The 18,333-nt window shown below is 40.6% G+C and overlaps 1 protein-coding gene across 1 annotated transcript; it reads left to right on the top strand.

Annotated features, from left to right (window-relative positions):
- Positions 1-3,360: 3,360 nt before the first annotated feature.
- ppm1ba (protein phosphatase, Mg2+/Mn2+ dependent, 1Ba) lies at positions 3,361-17,938 on the top strand. The gene is made up of 6 exons (XM_046402449.1): positions 3,361-3,763; positions 9,902-10,817; positions 11,009-11,126; positions 12,527-12,641; positions 13,195-13,252; positions 16,714-17,938. Exons 2-6 carry the CDS (start codon positions 9,930-9,932, stop codon positions 16,735-16,737), a joined length of 1,203 nt encoding a protein of 400 aa, XP_046258405.1. The 5' UTR covers positions 3,361-3,763; positions 9,902-9,929; the 3' UTR covers positions 16,738-17,938.
- Positions 17,939-18,333: the final 395 nt, after the last annotated feature.

Here is an 18,333-nt window from a genome sequence, read left to right as displayed (position 1 = left end):
GTGTATGATAGTAATCTGGACTGGGCAGCTGTAGCTCATTCGTATTCAGCCCCAAGGCACTTCTAGGTCTTCTCCCTGATTAGGGATCAGAGACACACACACAGAGAGAGAGAGAGAGAGAGAGAGAGAGACAGAGACAGAGACAGAGAAGTGGTAGAGAGTGAGGATGGCAGACAGAGTGAAAGACAAAGAGAGAGAGAGCTGGAGACAAAGCAGAAGAGAGAGGTCCTCTCCCGTTTCGTAAACAGTTGCTTAATGACTCTAATCCCATTAAGTAGGGAGAGCAGCTTGCCCCCGCACATAACATGCATTAATATGTATGTGTAAGTGTGTAGCTGTGGTGTATTTTCTCTCTTTCTTTCTCTTTCACACACACACACACACACACACACACACACACACAAAAGCCCATACACGCTATACATTATACCCAGGAAATGAAATTGATTTGCCCTCATAAACATTCGATAAAGCCCTAATGTAACACTGTGAGCAGCTAACGAGCCTTGGAGAGCAGACTTATGAAAATGACATGTAAATCAAATGAGCGTCGTATATTTTCAGGCACGATTTGCCAACAATTATTGTTTTGACCTGGCTCCTCAGTTGACAAAAGAAACCTGCTCCCTCTGAGGAGCAGGAAATCAGCTTTTCAAGTGCTCTTGTGTTTGAAGAGTAGAGGGCAAGGCAAGGCATGATTGCTGCACTCTGCAGAGAGGATCAGACATGGGGTAATTTCATACAAGCCGAGTGAAAGCAGTGAAGGCACTTAACTCAGTGTTTACTAACTTGTGCTGATCTGCAGAGAAAACTCTCACCATTTTGTATATTAAACACCTGTTAAAAAACAACTGAACATTACAGCTTTTGGCCCCTTTCAACGCAAAGCTTGTATGTGTGTCACCTCATTTATACAATGTCTGTGGCAAAAAAAAAAAAAAGCGGCAAAATAAACAAGTGCCTGATGCAAGAGTCGTTACCCAGAAGTAAATTGATCCCTCATACTGAGCACATGAATATGCACAAAAAGGCAATAGTATCAATATGCAGGTAAGACAAGATAAGATGAACTTTACTGATCCCGCAGTGCGGAAATTCACTAATAACATTAAAAGTAGATATGCTGCTGCTATGATTTTAGCAGCATGTAGGATTTAGGGTGAGAAAGAGAATATAACTGCCTGTCGCCATCAAACTGCTAAACTCAGCACTGTGATGGACACACTCACTCACTTTATATGTGCAATGTATATATTGGTTTTTTACACATGTACATACCTGTATTTTTTTAATTTTCTTTAAAAATTTGAAAACATTGTAAATACCTGTACTTTGAGATTTTAGTTTTGTTTATCCTATTTTTATGTTTATCCTATTTTATATTCTTCACTTTTCACCTTTCTTGGTCGGGATTACTGCATGTGCAATGTCTGTAAGAATAAGAATTTCCCTTCAGGGATAAATAAAGGAATTCTGATTCGGATTCTGATAACATTCATAATTATGTTTCCATTTGTGTATGATCGCCTGAAATTAAGAAACATTCTGTTTTCATCACCTTAGAATGAGCTTTTCATATCTACAGAAGGAGCAGGTCCTCTTCCGTGGAGTCTGACATGTTTTTACAGTAGTCCAGAATGGCCAGACAGACACTGGCTCTTCAAAGAGACTCCTGAAGTTTTTAGCAGCGACTTTAGCAGCCACTGTGGGGGAAGGTAAGGAGAGGGGTAAACTGCAACCACACAGCCAGATGCCACTGAATCCTTCACACTGGATCTTTAAAACACCATTTTTTTCAAGTGGCCTGGACATCATAGCTGAACTGCATTCATCTCAACAGCATTATTCTCTCATTGTGATTAAATCTGCAATCATGGGACTGGGGTTGGGCTATGCTGAGCAGTTACTTCTCAGTGAAGGCTAACACAGGGAGAAGTAAGCAAGATATAGCTGTGGTCTGAAGACATTAAGTCATATGCTCCTCAGGACACACCTCTTTTGGAGACACATAAGTTTAGGTTCGGTCCTCAAGCCCCTGACAGCTCTTTTCAGCTCAACTACTGCTGGTGCTCCTGAGCACACATACTGTAGTGGAGAATGCATGGGGGGCATTATAATATTAACTATGTACAGCAGAGAACAGCACAGATTATATAAACTGTCAGCTTTCCTCATATGCACATGATTTACGACACTCTAAAATGTATTCTAACCCAAAGGAGCAACTTTTGCCAGTTTGAAGTTTAACACATTCTCACAAAATGATCACATACATTATTGATGTAACACTTTACGTGTTCAGAACTGTGGATAAAAACACAGACGCCAACATGTTGACATCATGCTCAGCATACTGTATACAATGGGTGGACGTTAAAATGAGTAGTTTGACCTTTTTTTCCATTTTTCCTGTAAATGCATATAAAATGTATCTCCACGTGATAGATGAGTTATGTTTAATTACAGTTATAAGAGCGTTGTTTAGTATTTAGTATTGCAGTATTTAACATTAAATATCGAATATTCAACTAAATCATTTTGGTACATTAAAGGAATAGAAATACTGCAGTTGGTTGCTTGTAGAAAGCAGAAGATCAACGTCAACGTCTGTAGTCTCCAAAGGCAACTGGAAACTTTACGCCCAAGCTGCTGCCATGAAGAAAACCTATTAGCATGTGAATCAACCTATTTTACCTGTTGCTGAGAAACAATTGAGGTTGGCACTAATGTTGTCAAAATGCACAGAAAGCTTTTGTTCACCTTTACCTGAAATAAACTAGAAGAGCATAATGATTTTGCAGAGAAACTGTTTTCAACTGTGAGTCAAACAGTAGCACACTTGGCATCAAGTAACTGAGTAGATGCTAGTTGAGCAGGGACTAGATCTTATGACAGCAGTGGATTGCTTGCAGTGAATCATATCCTCAAAGATACTATGTATTATAATCAGTCGTTGTTTCACAAATATCCACTTCCTCCTCCTTAGATGAAGTTTAAACATGCATAATTTTTCTGTCACTTAACCTAGTTTGGTTCATGGTGGCAGCGGGATAAGCAAGGCAGCCGAGACATCCTTCACTCAACCACTGTTTTCCAGGTTGCCAAGACAGATTGGATAAAAGATATTACAATGTGTATATTATACATATATCAAACAACACTTGAATGGTAAATGGGGAAATTAATAAGGCCTGTCATTGGGTGTGTGTGTGTGTGTGGCTAAGAGCAATCAAACAACTTGATTTTCACTGTTTACAGTATGTCACAGAAGAGGGCTGACTGACTTATTATTTGACCAATCGTGTCTCAGCTTCGAATCTGAGTTTGTCCAACCGCAGAAGAGAACGAGAGGATTGCCTCTCCCGCACACTGCATGTTGAAAAAGAACGTCATCTGCCTCATACATTTAGCTTTAGCCAAAATTAGCTAGTTGTTCAAGTCTTAGATCCACCTTACCCAAACGGCCGTTTTTCTTTCCAAACGACAGCCTGCGTAAGGGTTATCTGTTTGGTGCTCCTAGGGTTTAAAGTGCCAACCATGTACATAAAAGCATTACTTCGATGCAGAGACATGCTGAAAGGAGAACTGTTCGTGTGAAATGCTGGCTAGCCGTCCGAAGCTAGCTGACGAGCAGGGGCCGACAAACGAAAGTGGCTAACATTAACGAGAGATAAGCCTATCACAACAAGCCTGAGTGCTGTAACATACCTGCCACTGAAGCCACGGGAAGAAGGACCGATAGGGATAGTTCATTTCCAACAAAGTAAGTAACGTCTGCTACTTGAAACATTTCTAGTAACATTGACTCATAGTAACATTGGCTAGTCACCTGCTAACATGTAGAGAACACTTTGACAACTGTGAACTTCGCTAGCTGATTAGCTAGCAACATAAGTGGCCTCATTTTCAGTTAGGGACAACTGAAACGTTTCTAAGGATCAGAAAGATAAAAGTATGGTTGTGTGTATCTTGGTAGTGATGGTGATCATGATATTATTGGTCCTTCTGATTGAAGCGCCAGTTATTAACATGGCAGGGTTTAGTTAAGTGACTGAACGTTCGTTACTGCTACCTTCTATTTTGACGTACAATTTTCAAATCTGTAATTAGCATCAGTCTGCTAATTTCTAAGTGATGGCATTAAGTGGTTTAAATAGCGAATGGCATCGCAGCTTTTTTTAATGCGCAACATTTGGTAAATAATGTCATGTCCAACCTGTTCATGTTATGATAACATGTTTGGATCCCCCAGTTGTGACTGAATACGACCTTGTTTTCATCATCATAATTACCGACCGTATCGAGTGTGACTGAAAGAGGCGCCTAGAATACACTTTTGCCCTTAAAGGCCGATAGAGCAATTTTTTTCTGCCCATCTATAACCTTAAGGTGTAAACGTGAAAGTAAGAACAAATTATTTGCTGTCCATGCCATTTAAAAACAAAAGTTCCTCCATGTTTTGTATTCAAATTCAGTACCCATGAAGCACCAGTACATGAGTTAACTTGTTTTATTACCTTGTTGTGGGTAGTTTTAATGGGTTGCTGATGTGTGTGTGTGTAGCAGCGTGTTTGTGTGACGGTGTGTTCCAGAAATGGCAGCATCATCGGTGGCATGTTTGTGTTGGCACCTTGATGTGAAATCCTGCACTAGCTATGTTGTTTTAGGCTATGACTACTGGCTTGTCCAAAGGCATTCATCTGTATACCTTTGGACTGTCTGTAGATTGATTCACTTCACACATAGATGTACGCTCAGACATCGTTTTAAGTAGCTTGGAATAACTCAAAGATAAAATTGTCACAGATGAATACATTGTGCATGTGTGTCTCAACAGAATGAACTGAGTTGAATATAATTTTTTCAAATAAAACTTTTTATTTTAGAATTGGCAAGCATAAATGCTCCCTGTTCAAGTGCATGAAGTCTAGGATATGCCTAGATACCTATGATAGTTAGGTGTGTCAATACCTTATGTAGTTTACTTATGGTGTATTGCATCTGCAGTTTGGGTTCATGTGATTTGGAAGGTTGAAGGTTAAAAAGTTAAAAATTATACATTATTGTATTTTTGTTCTGGTCTAGTTCCTGTTGGCACCAGCGTTTCACCAATGAACCAAGAGAAGGCTGGCTTATACAGATTGATTATAAGATCTGTTCCTGAACAGATATCCCAATTGGCAGATGGATTTTTTAAATAGTGTAGTATTTGAAATTGTGCTAAAATCACATTTGCTATCATAAAAGCCTGCATTTGGTTCATTTGCTTTCACACCAAAATGAATCGCTCAAGGGTTTGATTGGAAGTGAGCCGGGTCTATCCTTTTTGACTGTGTCAGTCTCCTTGTTAGGTCCCAAATCAGAGTGCAATTGCCGTGTTCACATATGCACAGATGAACTGAGTTGACACCAATCTGAGCTAGTATAGGTGTCGAGTTCAGACCCTGATAAAATTCATTCAGTGGATGTGGGATTGATGTCACCGGTCCAGACACTGATCCGCATTCCTTGATCTGATGTTTTTATATCCCCTCTGGTTGCTGAGGATGCTAGCGCCATATTGTGGGTTTTGTCATTTGCCTGCTTGGAATGCCTCATGCAGTTGTCTGATTGGACAAGTGAATAATAAATGTCATGTCTAATGTTATGTTATCTGAAAATAAACGATGCAGCTGTGCTCCGTGCTTGAATCTGTCTCACTGCCAAGCACTGACCAGAAGTGATGAGAAATATCTGACATAGTGGATACAATAGAAGTTAATTCAGGGATATGACAACTTTGACCCCTTATGTAATGTTACTAATGTTATTATTCTAATTAATTATAATATCCATGGAACTGGAACATCTTTCGACATTCAATAACATGTCATTCATCTCTCTGCCTCACTCTTCACCATATCCCACTGTTTCTCAACTTCTGAGGCATGGCAGAAAAATTGAAGGTAGGCCAGTTTTGATAGAGAGTGCAGGCACAGTATATACAAAGACATATACTCTAGTTGTTGCAGAGAACCCTTTCAGAGTCCAGTATAACCTGATGATTTACTTTCCTCCTCTTTAGCTGTAGTCAGATAGACTCCAGTGTGGTCAGATAACAGCCCCAGCTTCCCTGACGCCACTGCACTGTAGATGACTGAAGCTGTTTGTTCAAAGAACACTTGCTCTGGGAAATTGACTGCTTCTCATGCGACTTCAGGGATGAGTCATCAAAGAGGGGGATCTGCGATATCCCCAGCCTGTTTTTTCTCACCTCTCCAATTTGTGAAAAGAGAGCCCTTTTGAGGGGTAAAACTGATGGCATTTTAGTTTCAGTTTAAATCAGTGTAAATCATAACTGAGGACTGTGCATTATTACAACTCTTCCAGGTACCTAATCCTTTACTCTTTCAAATGCGGATGTGACTAATGGATTCTCATAGGCAGCACCAGGGATGCTCCTACAGGCCTTAGGCACTGAATATTTTCACCAAAGCACTGTCATCACATGTGGCATTTCCTGTACTAAATCCCTATTTGTATCTCAGAATGAACCAGCCACTAATGTACCATCTCTACATTTAGGATGATGCACAAGCCTGTGGCTTGTCCTAGCCCACCATATTATATTTCTCATCAGCCTATTCAAGAGATATCGTGTTGACAAATAGTATTTTGGTCATATTGTGTTCATTTATTGCTCCTTTGCAATACAACTGTTCAGTGATGCCTTCAGTCACCTGAAATGTAGATCTAAGTTATTAAATCACATACTCTACACTGCATGTCACCAAACAAGAGTCAGGAAAGAGAGAGAGGGCTCTTATGTTAGTGGTTGTTCACTGCTGTGTGTAGTCTGTGGTCTGTGTTTGACAGGCTAATCTGGCCCTGTGCGGATCCCATCAGCAGCTGACTGTTAAATTGAGTTAGCTTGTTAAAACCACCTCTCTCGTCTGAAGTCTGAGATGTGTGAGCATGTCCGTTGGCTAGCTTACAACTTTGACTCTCAAACATCATCAGCCATTCACTTTGTCACGTCATGTGAAATGTGGGAGAAACAGTTGTTTGAGTAAATTAAAGTGAAAGTAAAGTGAACCCCCGGATGCATGTACAGACCATAAATGGTCAGAGAAACGTATGCAAACGCAACATACTGGCAAGTCTGTGTGGTCCTTTTGTCCCATGCTGCAGCCACTAACACCTACTGCTTGTGCTTGCATGCTGTGTAACCATGGAGACATCAGACTGGGTGACATCACTCCCTAGAGTTCTCAGTGCTTACAAGTTATGTATGCTGCCTGGTATATTGGTTTATGGTATTATTTTTTATGCAAGACCGAAAGGGTATAGCACATACTGTAGCTGTGTGCTGATGGCTTATAATGAGCCTTGAGATAACAGGACCCTTGCCTCAGTAAAGTGGGTATGCGGTCTCTGCACAGGTTAAAGAGCAAATGATTTGGTTTGGTGATTGTGCACATGGCTTTGATATCTGCTCAATAAATGTGTGCATGCATTTGTTGTCTAGGTAATAATAATTGAAGTGGTTAGCACTATATTCCTTTGATATGTGAGCAGCAGCCCTGTGTGTGTGTGTGTGTGTGTTTGTGCTTGATAACATGCAAAACAAAACACACCTGCCTTATCTGACTTAAATTAAATGGGAGGCTGGAAGGCACATGAATCATTTTGGTACTGATCATCCACTCTTTTCTCAAAGCAAACAAATAATACAAAACCAGTGTTTAGGTTGATTCTGTACCACTGACTTTGCATGACAAGGCAGATTGATATCTTAATAAGTAAGTTGGCTTACATTGTTGTAATACCCCAGCCAAAGATCAGACTGGCGAAGTATGTTAGCTGTCTTAAACAAGAATAACAATGTAATAAGAAGTAATATACATGGCTTTTAGCACTTGATATGATGAAATCAGTGGTTGTATTTTTGTAATTTTTAATTACTTTTGTCACTAGTTTGCTTTCATAGGCCTGGTATGAGTCACACACTAATGTGAGCTAATGGTGTTTAACTAAAACCATTACTGCAGGTTTGCGTTTTGCATATGTAAGATTGGCAGCTAAATTGAAATTCATATCCCACACTTGAGTCTTAAAACCTGTCTAAACCAGCTCTATAGCAAAAGCAGCACATCAGCAGCACAGCAAAAATAGTCTCAATCCTCTAACCTATCACTTTCACACAGGGTCCATTGAGCCACAGCAGTGCTTTGCACTCACAAGTGTTTTTACAGAGCTCACAGCCCAATACAAAACAATGTGCTTGCACGTCAAAATCTGAAGACGTTCCTGGTCACACTTAGGTACAGCACATGGTATTAGTTAAGATCTAATTAAGTTTATTCAGTCAGGTAAAAATGAGACTGATGACCCCGAAAGGGCGACCTATATATATGGAGCGACTAAGCTAATGTGATCGACTGCTCTTTATGTATCACTAGGCAGCATTTGTCTATTTAATTTTTGTTGATAAAATGTAAACCGTCCTTTTTCCCCTAACCTAAAACGACAGGTTAACAGAAATATGAGATGGTGGTAAACTGGGGTTTTTCACTCAAGTAGAAGATTTTCAACTTGCACGAATACACTTTGCATTGATTTTGTATATTATTGTGCTACTTGAGAAATTGCTTTTATGTTTGGTGTGAACACATGTAAATTATTTTAACTGGACATTTTGACCAGAGAGCTTTAAATATGTTGGAATTAAATAGAGTTTTCCAGTTTAAAAACGGTAATTACCGGATAACGGAAACTCTGGCCTTAACCACATTTGCATCAAGAGGCAAGAAGCTTGAGTATGTCTACAGCTAATTTGTAAGTTGCATGTATTGATAATTTCAAGTATTAAGAGTGCAGTTTCCGAGGCTAAGAGGCCATTAAGTAGTGTGACAATCAATGAGACTGTATAAGTTCATGTTCTCACATTACGCAACCATTTAACATGGGCTGGACACAGAATTTTTCTCTCCAATCAAGCAGCCTGATGCTGCTGTTCATCTAGCTAATGCAGGGGCAGTTATGGACAGATAACACATCCTTTCAGGTTTGTTAATGCTTTAGCCGCCACTTCTGGCTGGCCAAAGAAGCTTTTAAGCTTGCTCCTCAGTTTCCTTAAGCATAAACCAAAGTAGCTGTGCTATTTCTGGATATGATGAGCAATGATCACTATTTGGCCAAATTGTTCCTCCAGGCCTATTAAGTAAACAGTAAAAGAAACACACATATTTGAATGTCTCTTCTCCTTTAAAATGTGGGACATTTGCAGGGTTTTCATACATCAAATGCTCAGCTGATATCTGGAATTTGTTTTTGTTGGCTGAGGAGGCGGAACCAGTGGAAGTCTAATTCATATTCACACCCTGATTGAACAACTGAAAAGGGAAACCTTTGGTGCTTAGGTATTGCACAAGTTAGTAGTGAGTATTTTTTTGTTGTAAACATTTTTTTTATCTCTGATATACGGTCACAGCAGCGTGAACATTTTGTCATTCCACAGAACTAATAAGTGAGCAAATATATAGAGTTATGTAAGGAGCATATTGCAAGAGACCACTATTTTCCGCATCCTCAAAGTTCATGTTTAGACTTTTATTCTGCTCTTTTTTTCTTCGGTAAATTGCTTGTTAAAATACGTGTAAACATATTTATTTTTCTCCTTGATGATTCATATGACCTTTCCTATCAAACGAAATAATAAAAATCAATACTCTCATTTTGTGCAATTTTGTCTCTTCCTCCTCCTTCCAGTTTAATGGTTGATATTTGCTACAAACCCCACTATTTTCATCTTTAAAGTTCAGAGTCAGAGTCAGAATTCTGGCATTGTGTCAACAGTAGTACAGGCCTTTAGTGAATTGTGTAATTCAAATTCAGTGTCTTGTCTCTTTTCTTCTCCCAGTTAGCAGTGGGTCTCCTGAGGCAGAGCCATGGGTGCGTTTCTGGACAAGCCCAAGACAGAGAAGCACAACTCGCATGGTGAGGGAAATGGCCTACGCTATGGGCTGAGCTCCATGCAGGGCTGGCGAGTGGAGATGGAGGATGCTCACACAGCTGTGTTAGGACTTCCTGCTTCTGGAATGAGTGACTGGTCCTTTTTTGCTGTGTATGATGGCCACGCTGGCTCAAGGGTTGCCAACTATTGCTCTAAGCATCTTCTGGAACACATAATCAGTGCTAGCTTTGGGCTCAGAGGTTCACAAGGGTCCCAGGCTGGTCCAGACAGCGCCACCACTGACCCTCCAGCATCAGTTCCTCCTACAGTGGAAGCTGTGAAAGCCGGGATCCGGACAGGCTTCCTGAGGATTGATGAGCACATGCGCAGCTTCTCTGACCTTAAAAATGGCATGGACCGTAGTGGCTCCACAGCAGTGGGAATCATCGTGTCACCCGATCATTTCTTTTTCTTTAACTGTGGCGATTCTCGAGCTGTCCTATACCGCAATTCACAGGTGTGCTTCTCTACACTTGACCACAAGCCTTGCAACCCACGCGAAAGAGAGCGCATTCAGAATGCTGGTGGCTCAGTGATGATTCAGAGGGTTAATGGGTCACTGGCTGTATCGAGGGCCTTGGGGGACTATGATTACAAATGTGTGGATGGGAAGGGCCCCACAGAGCAGCTGGTTAGCCCTGAACCAGCAGTGTGTGAGATGGTTCGGGCCTCGGAGCAGGATCAGTTTATAATCTTGGCGTGTGATGGCATTTGGGATGTCATGTCCAATGAGGAGCTGTGCGAGTTTGTGAAATCTAGGCTTGAGGTGTCTGATGACCTGGAGAGAGTCTGCAATGAAGTGGTGGACACCTGTCTGCACAAGGTGTGTACGAATTTGTTTTTGAGCATGACTTTGTGAGTTTTCACCATGTCCTCCAAGAAACCAGTTTGTCACAAATTACTAAAATTATCATGACACTAAGAAGGCCATTTCAATCCCCTGCTCTTAAGTACTACACAATAACTTCTCTTACCTGGTCTTTCTTCATTCTTCTCTCCTTCTGGCCATCACAGGGGAGTCGGGATAACATGAGTATTGTGTTGGTGTGTTTGCCCAGCGCTCCTAAAGTGTCAGAGGATGCTGTGAGGAAAGATGCAGAACTCAACAAATATCTGGAGACTCGAGTGGAAGGTGAGAATGGATGGGTGGAGAAAAAGAACTAATATTTGCTACTTGTACAAACATAATGGGATTGTTGAATTGTACTGTATTCATTTTTGATAATCTTTCTTTTGTTTCTCCCTAAAACGACTCTGGTGATTCTTTGGTCGGTTTATAGTAAACTTAAGGTCTTTTAACATAAAAGGGACCTTGTAACGGCTGTGGATTTAAATTCTTATTTGTAATCAATAACACCTACTAATACTGTTGTTTAAAAAGGGGTAGCTGGATAACATGTCCTATGAAGGACCTATCAAGGATGTTGTCTCCAAGAAAAATGTTTTCTCCAGTGACTGATCCTGCCACTCTATTGTCTAACCTCCAGCCAAGTTAGCTCCGGCTCACAGCAGAGGAATGACACCATCATGACCTCCTTTTCCATTTCAGCAAGCACCCCCCTCTCTGTATTCCCCATTTGCTCCTCTCCTCTCCTTTTCCCTCCCTAAACACACATTTCTCTCCCTTCCCTCGCTCAAACATCCCTGGCTTGTTTGGATGGCTTCTCTGCTCTCCTCCCGTCTTCCTAGCTGTCCTTTTCTTGTTCATTTCATCCCATTTTTTTCTCATGGTGCATAAGACCCTCTGATCATAGTGCAGCTTTTCTAGTCTCTGTTGGTTAGGTCAGCTCTCTTTCTCTCAGCTTAGTTTGTGTAACACTGGCCTGGTTTCAGAGTTTGGTCAAACAAGAAATCTAGCCTGACACTCTGAGACAAGGTGAAGATTTTTTTTTTTTTTTTGGATCTGTCTTGTTTTTACAAGTCTGGTATGATATACACATATATATATGTATATATATGGTATACAGAAAATGGCAAAACGTGGAGCTAGCATTTGGAAGACAGGTTGTAATATTTATTGTAATACTATGTAATACAGGCAGTTAAAGTGTGTTACATTGCAAATTGCATTTTACTGAAAGGCCTTGAGAGGCACTCCAAAGTAGGTTTAAATCATCAAAATTTAGTAGGGTGAAGGGTTAGGAGCAGATATTTGGCTTCAGGTACGATCTAATACTGAAAGATAGAGAAAGACAGAGGGAACAAAAAGAGAGGAGAAAAGGAAGAGGGAGAGGAATGCTCTGGCTGAACACTGACTTGGCCTCATGCCACACTTGACTTGACTGCAGACCTCCTTCTCTTTTTTTCTCTCTCCGTCACGCACGCATGCGCGCACACACAAACACACACTCATTTCCTCAAATCCACTTGTACAGTCTCCATCCTCACTTCCTTTCTCCTCATTTGTCACGTTGTTGGTCTTGCTCCTCTCTTGTCTGCTCCCTCTCCCATTTTTCCCCAGCTGTTCTTGGCTATCACCAGCAGCTCTGTTAATACTGACTTGTGTAACAACAGTGTCTGGTGTTGTTTTAGAGATGCTGTCTCGGCCAGAGGAGGTGGGGTTTCCGGACCTCGTAACAGTGATGAGGAACCTGTCCACTGACAGCGGCATGCCCACTCTGCCACCAGGGGGAGGCCTCGTCAGCAAGTGAGGAGCATTGCCCCTTGATGGGACACCTGGTGTTATTTGTGATGCAGGATGTGTGCTTAATTCCGCAGTCATAAACATTTGGAATAACACAGGAAATTACAAAACATCAGCAAGCATCATTTTGTCTTTAATGACCTGTAGATCTCCAAATAGTATTCGATTAATCAGTCATTGAAAGAAAGTTAGTTGTTATTTCCATAATTGATTTACCGCTTGGTTCATTTTTCTAGCAAAAATGTCAAACATTTGCTTCTTGAATGTAGGGATTTGCTTCTTCTCATTAAACTTTAACACTAATATAAAAAAAAAGAAAGAAATTGCTGGCTATCTAGTGTCTGTTTGCTCAGACTTGATATTGACTTTTGGAAGTCATTGGAAGTGAAAATACTTTTTAAAATTTGCAGTCGTGACCATGCTAGTATTTTTTTGACAACTGTACCTTATCATACCTTGTTCTTCCTCATACACCCTGTTGTTGCTTTGATGGATGGTTTGACTTGAATAGCTCAAGAGACCAAAGCACATTTTTGTGTGTGTGTTCTTCCTGCAGACGTAATGTTATTGAAGCAGTATACAACCGTCTCAACCCATACAGGGAGGAGGATGGGGTGAGTACCACCATATGTGATGAATAAGAGCTTTGTCCTTATTTGACCATTTACACAACACTTATATAAAAATATATTATGTTAAAGGATTAAGGCTACATAAGATTAGCTCACTTTATCTTTGCGTATTGTATTAACTTTCACACAAAACCATAACAGGTGAAGTATTACACCTGATTTCAGAGACAGCTTTGGGCCCGTCACACCCATTATGATAATCATCTGTGTATTTCTGTGCATGGTGCATGATGCACAACTTCCTGTCAGCTGCCATAGTGGGTTATGCATGCATGACAACACAGCTTTGTCAAAAGTCTTTCTGGTGGAACTGAGAACTTTTGTTCTTTTGCCACATACAGTAAACACAGGTGAAAGCTCTCTTTACTGATTTATTTGCTGAAAAGTCTCTAAAGTGGGGGACTCGCTGTGCATCACAGATGTCTTTGATCAGTGTCTTTGTTTCGTCTCCCCTTCTCTGTGACGCAGACCTGCCCAAAAGAACATTTTCTGTACCGTACACTTCCAAACTCAAATTTTTAGGGTGATCCAAGGACAATTCCAATGAAAACGTCTTTTGCTTGAAACTGTGTTTGTTGGGAGTAAACAACCAACCAACTTTTCTGACCTGGACAGGCCTGAAATGGAAAATGAAGGCATGTTTGTGATGATGGTATCCTGTCTCAAATAAAGGCCCAGCTCTGTTTAGCTGACATAATTAAAGGATGGGGTCAGTACTTGACAAATTATGGCACTTAGGAGTCTGTATTGAACAAATGTTGGTGTTGTTGGTACTCTAGTAAGTTTTGTGTAAGGATGTAGTCTTGCACACAGGTGTGGAAGTACACTCCTGTGTCCTGCAGAGATCTCAACTGTCCAACACATTGTGTGAATAGAATTCGTAGCTTCTTTGCAGCAGCATCCATATTTGAAGCATTGTATTTTGATTTTGATGATACTGAACTTCAAGTGATTGTTGTTGCCCCTTGTGATGAAACTCTCTATCAGTCCTCTGTAAAAATAGTCTCTAAGTGAAGTCAGCATATTTCTCATTGGAAATTATTCACTTGAGTCATATCTGTCAGTGTAGTGATAATGAATCACTAGCATTGTATTATTATTATAAAGATCTGTCTACTTGTTCATTAGCTGTTGTGTCCGGTGTCTTCTTGTACATCTGTGTCTAAGTGATGGACACGTCAAAAGTCCTGAAGTGGAGAATAGCAGGAATTTGTGTGCGCTTGGTAGCTCATGCTGTAGATGAGGTGATGTACACATCATAGTGTAGTGTTGTCTTGACTTGTAACACAGTTACTGTGATTGTTTGCCTTAGGCACGTGTTCACAAATACATGAATAGGATATTATCCTTTCTTTCTTTCTTATGCAGTTATAGCACCTTTCAAATTATTGCAGTGAAGTTGGTGTTGTCTGTGATGCCAGTCTAAACCTTGTTTTGAACATCATAAATTTTCGAACTCTACACATAGTTGCTTTAAGTAGATTTGAATTGTTTTTAATGTCAGGAATGCTGTAATTTTAAAGTGCTGAAGACAAAAAGTTACATAAGTACATAGCAGTCCACGCTATTAACTTTTTCTGACAGACTTCTTTATTTAAAGGTGCTATCAGTAAAATATGGCTCTTAATATCACCACCATTTGGTGGGCTTGGGAAGCTGCAACATCTGGCAACACCTGACTTCCTCCACACCCTCCTGTGTTTAATAGTTTTATGTCAAGATTTCAATGATAAACTGTTACTGCCTGTTAGGTAACCTTTATTTCAGGGAACAAAATAACAAGGCTGCATGTCATAACAGTTTTAGTGTATCTGTCCATCATTACTAAATTTTCCACTGGCAAGTATCCACATCTGAGTGTAAGCTGACTCAGATAAGGTGGTGCTAACCTTCTAAAACTGATAATATAAACTGAAGTCAGAATGACTCACTCAATTTTACCACATTTTTCTTTTTATTTGTGTAGAAACTGAAAATGACAAATGACAAAATTATCACTGATAACCTTTGCCCTAATAGATGGAATGTTGGACTTATAATAATGCTAGTTTATCATACTTTTGGACCCACCCAGACCAGATGTCTAAAAGATTCCTTTTTAAAAATGGGACTGGAGGACAGTTCCAGACCTGATTCATGATGACCCAGTGAGCATTTGTGAGGTCAGACACTGATGTTGGACCAAAAGGTCTGGCTCACAGTCTCTGTTCCAGTTCATCCCAAAGGCGTTGGATGGGGTTGAGGTCTGGACTCTGTGTGGACCAGTCAAGTTCTTCCACACCAAACTCATCCAACCATGTCTTTATGGAGCTTTTCTTTGTGCACTGGGGCACAGTCATGCTGGAATAGAAAAGGGCCTTCAACAAACTGTTGCCACAAAGTTGCAAGCATAGCATTGTCCAAAATGTCTTGGTGTGCTGAAGCATTAAGATTTCTCTTCACTGGAAGCAACCCATGTCCATATACTTTTCTCTATATAGTGTATTTTTGGAAATTAATTGCTGATGAATTACCATTTAACATAAAATATACCAGAGCTTTGTCCTCTATTTCAATTAGTTTTGAAAAGTTTGATGAGGAAAATGTTTTGCTATAACAGCACAAATAGTGGAGTACTTAGTCAGTAAGTGGTGTAACTACACACACAGACACACACACACACACGCACGCACTCACATTGATAAGGGATGTATCGATCTGTCTAATTGTGTGTTCACCTCTGATTAACGCAGCCCTCCTGTTTCATTTGGTAAGTGATCACATATATAACTGTTACCCCCCCCTTCCAACCCCTCATCCACACACACACACACACACACACACACATTCTTACAGGCATGTAAGTGGCGACCTTTTGCGCATATTCCCCTGTCACTCCTTCATCAGTCTCCACTCCCTGTGCTGATCTCCTCTTTAGCATGTGGAGCTTCATTTAGGCTTAAAGGCGTGTCTGCAGACGTGACTGTCCACGTTGGATGAGGATGTTTGTTTGTCTGTTCTTTCTGACCCTGTCTGTCCCTCTTTCACATCACGTGTACACAAACACGCATGCACTTGGCCCTACACGCATGCATCGCTGTCTCACTCAAGCCTTTCCGCAGCTGCACGCACGTATACACCAGTCTCTGTTTCTGTGTCGCTCCCTGCAATAAGACGAAGGAACTGCTGTGTTGGCGTATGGTTGCAGAAAGAACCGAAACTCTTGAGGTTGAAAGTGTGTCCTGGCTTACACTTTTTAAACTCTTATTTTGTTAAAAGTCATCAGAGGAAAAGGCCAGGTTGGGTGACAAGAACATTGTTATTGTAAAGGTTGTGTTTCTGCATTTGACGGTGTGCTTTCCTTTTGTCCTCCCTCTTTCACCCTGCTCTCCCTCCTTTCTCTTGTCTCCTTTTCCTTCCTTATTCTTCTCTCCCCTCCTCTTGGTGGCTTTCCTCTCTTGCAGAGCGGAGCGGAGTTGGAGTGGTAGCTGTCCAGCACAACTGCCTGATCAAAAAAAAAAAAAAAGAAAGAAAGGAAAAGAAAAGAAAAAAAAGGACCACTTTTCCACACAAGATCACATCCATTGTCATCTTTAATTTCCTCTGGGATTTTTTAAGGTTTTTTCCCCGACACTGACAGATCAATTGAAGCAGAGATTTTTTGTTTTGTTTTGTTTTGTTTTTGTTTTTTTTCTTTAAAACAACACATGTATTGTGAAGGACTACAGAAGAGATTTTGGGGGAAACAAGAACAACTGCATTGATGGTCTGAAATTAAAACTAAATAGTATATACATCAGAGGAAAAAGCAAACGGTTTTTTGCTTTTTCTTGCTTTTTTTGCTTTCTTTGTGGTGGTTGCTTTTGTTGTTACTTGAGGGACTCACAGGAGCAGCGCTGCTCTGCTCTTTGGTGCCTTCCTCACAACTGAGAGAGAAAAGACAAGACCTCACAGCTCAGCAGCCAACCAGTCTTTACCCAACCAGCCACTCCTGGATAACATACTGAATGGACTTAAGTTGTTTGTTGGCTGCTTTTTTGGCATTATTTGTTTTGGAGTGTGAACTTTACTTGCACCTGACTGGCAGCCAATCGACCACACAATAATAAGACTTCCACACACCTCAAGCTACGCTATCCAGCCCAGGTGAGCTTGGGATTCTGGGCATTTCTTTCTGGGGACCCAACACCTGCCTGGAAATGCCTTTTAGAACTCCTGGATTCAACAACTCCCCAAGCCCTTGCTATCCAAAGGCCTCTGTGTCTAAGCCTCAGAGGCTGTCACCTGGGGCTACACACCTGAACAGGAGGGGAGCACTCATGAGCAAACAGAGTCTGTATGGCAACAAATTTCAAATTGGCTTCTCCATACTACATCCAAGCTAAAACAAGACTTGTGACTGTTGTGCCTGGCTGCATATAAAAAGTACATGGAGACGATTTAAACCTGAGTGTGGTAACTCTTCTTGCATGTCCCTGCTCACCTTCTCCCCTCCGGTCTCTTAAAGGAGATCGATTTCTCACTCTTCCCCTCAGTCTCTTTTCGCTTTTGTCTGTCTCTCCGTGTGACAGAAGAGACTTAGCTGTCATTTTCATCGGCAGACATCGCCAGAATCATAAGCTTTTGAGCCTGCTGTTGTTTAAGAGATAGAAAGATAGAAATTCTATATTAAATTCATATATATAAATATATATTTTGATTTGTTTGTTTCATCTTAATTCCCAGCCATGGTAGTCATTGTGGCCTAATATGCTTGTGGTCTGTCTGTGTGTGTGTGTGTGTGTTTAAAGACAAAATACAGAAACGTTGCACACACAGTGTTCCCCACACAGCAGCTTTCCAAAGACAGGCTCACCTTCTCTTTCTTTTTCTTCTTCCTCTTCCTCCCCGTTTCTTCTCAACACATGCACACACACACACAGTCCAGCCTGTGCTACAAACTTGCCTTTTCTGTCTCTCAAATATCCTGATATCCTGAGTGTATTTAAAAAAAAAAAAAAGAAAAAAGGTTTTGTTTTAATGAAAAAATTCCATCATTTATCTTTTTTAAAATGTTTTTTTTTTTGTAAATGTTTTTTGGTATA

This window comes from Scatophagus argus, chromosome 10 (assembly GCF_020382885.2).
Source record: "Scatophagus argus isolate fScaArg1 chromosome 10, fScaArg1.pri, whole genome shotgun sequence".
NCBI lineage: Eukaryota > Metazoa > Chordata > Actinopteri > Scatophagidae > Scatophagus > Scatophagus argus.
Note: the sequence above shows the minus strand (reverse complement) of the source record. Positions and strands in the feature narration are given on the sequence as shown.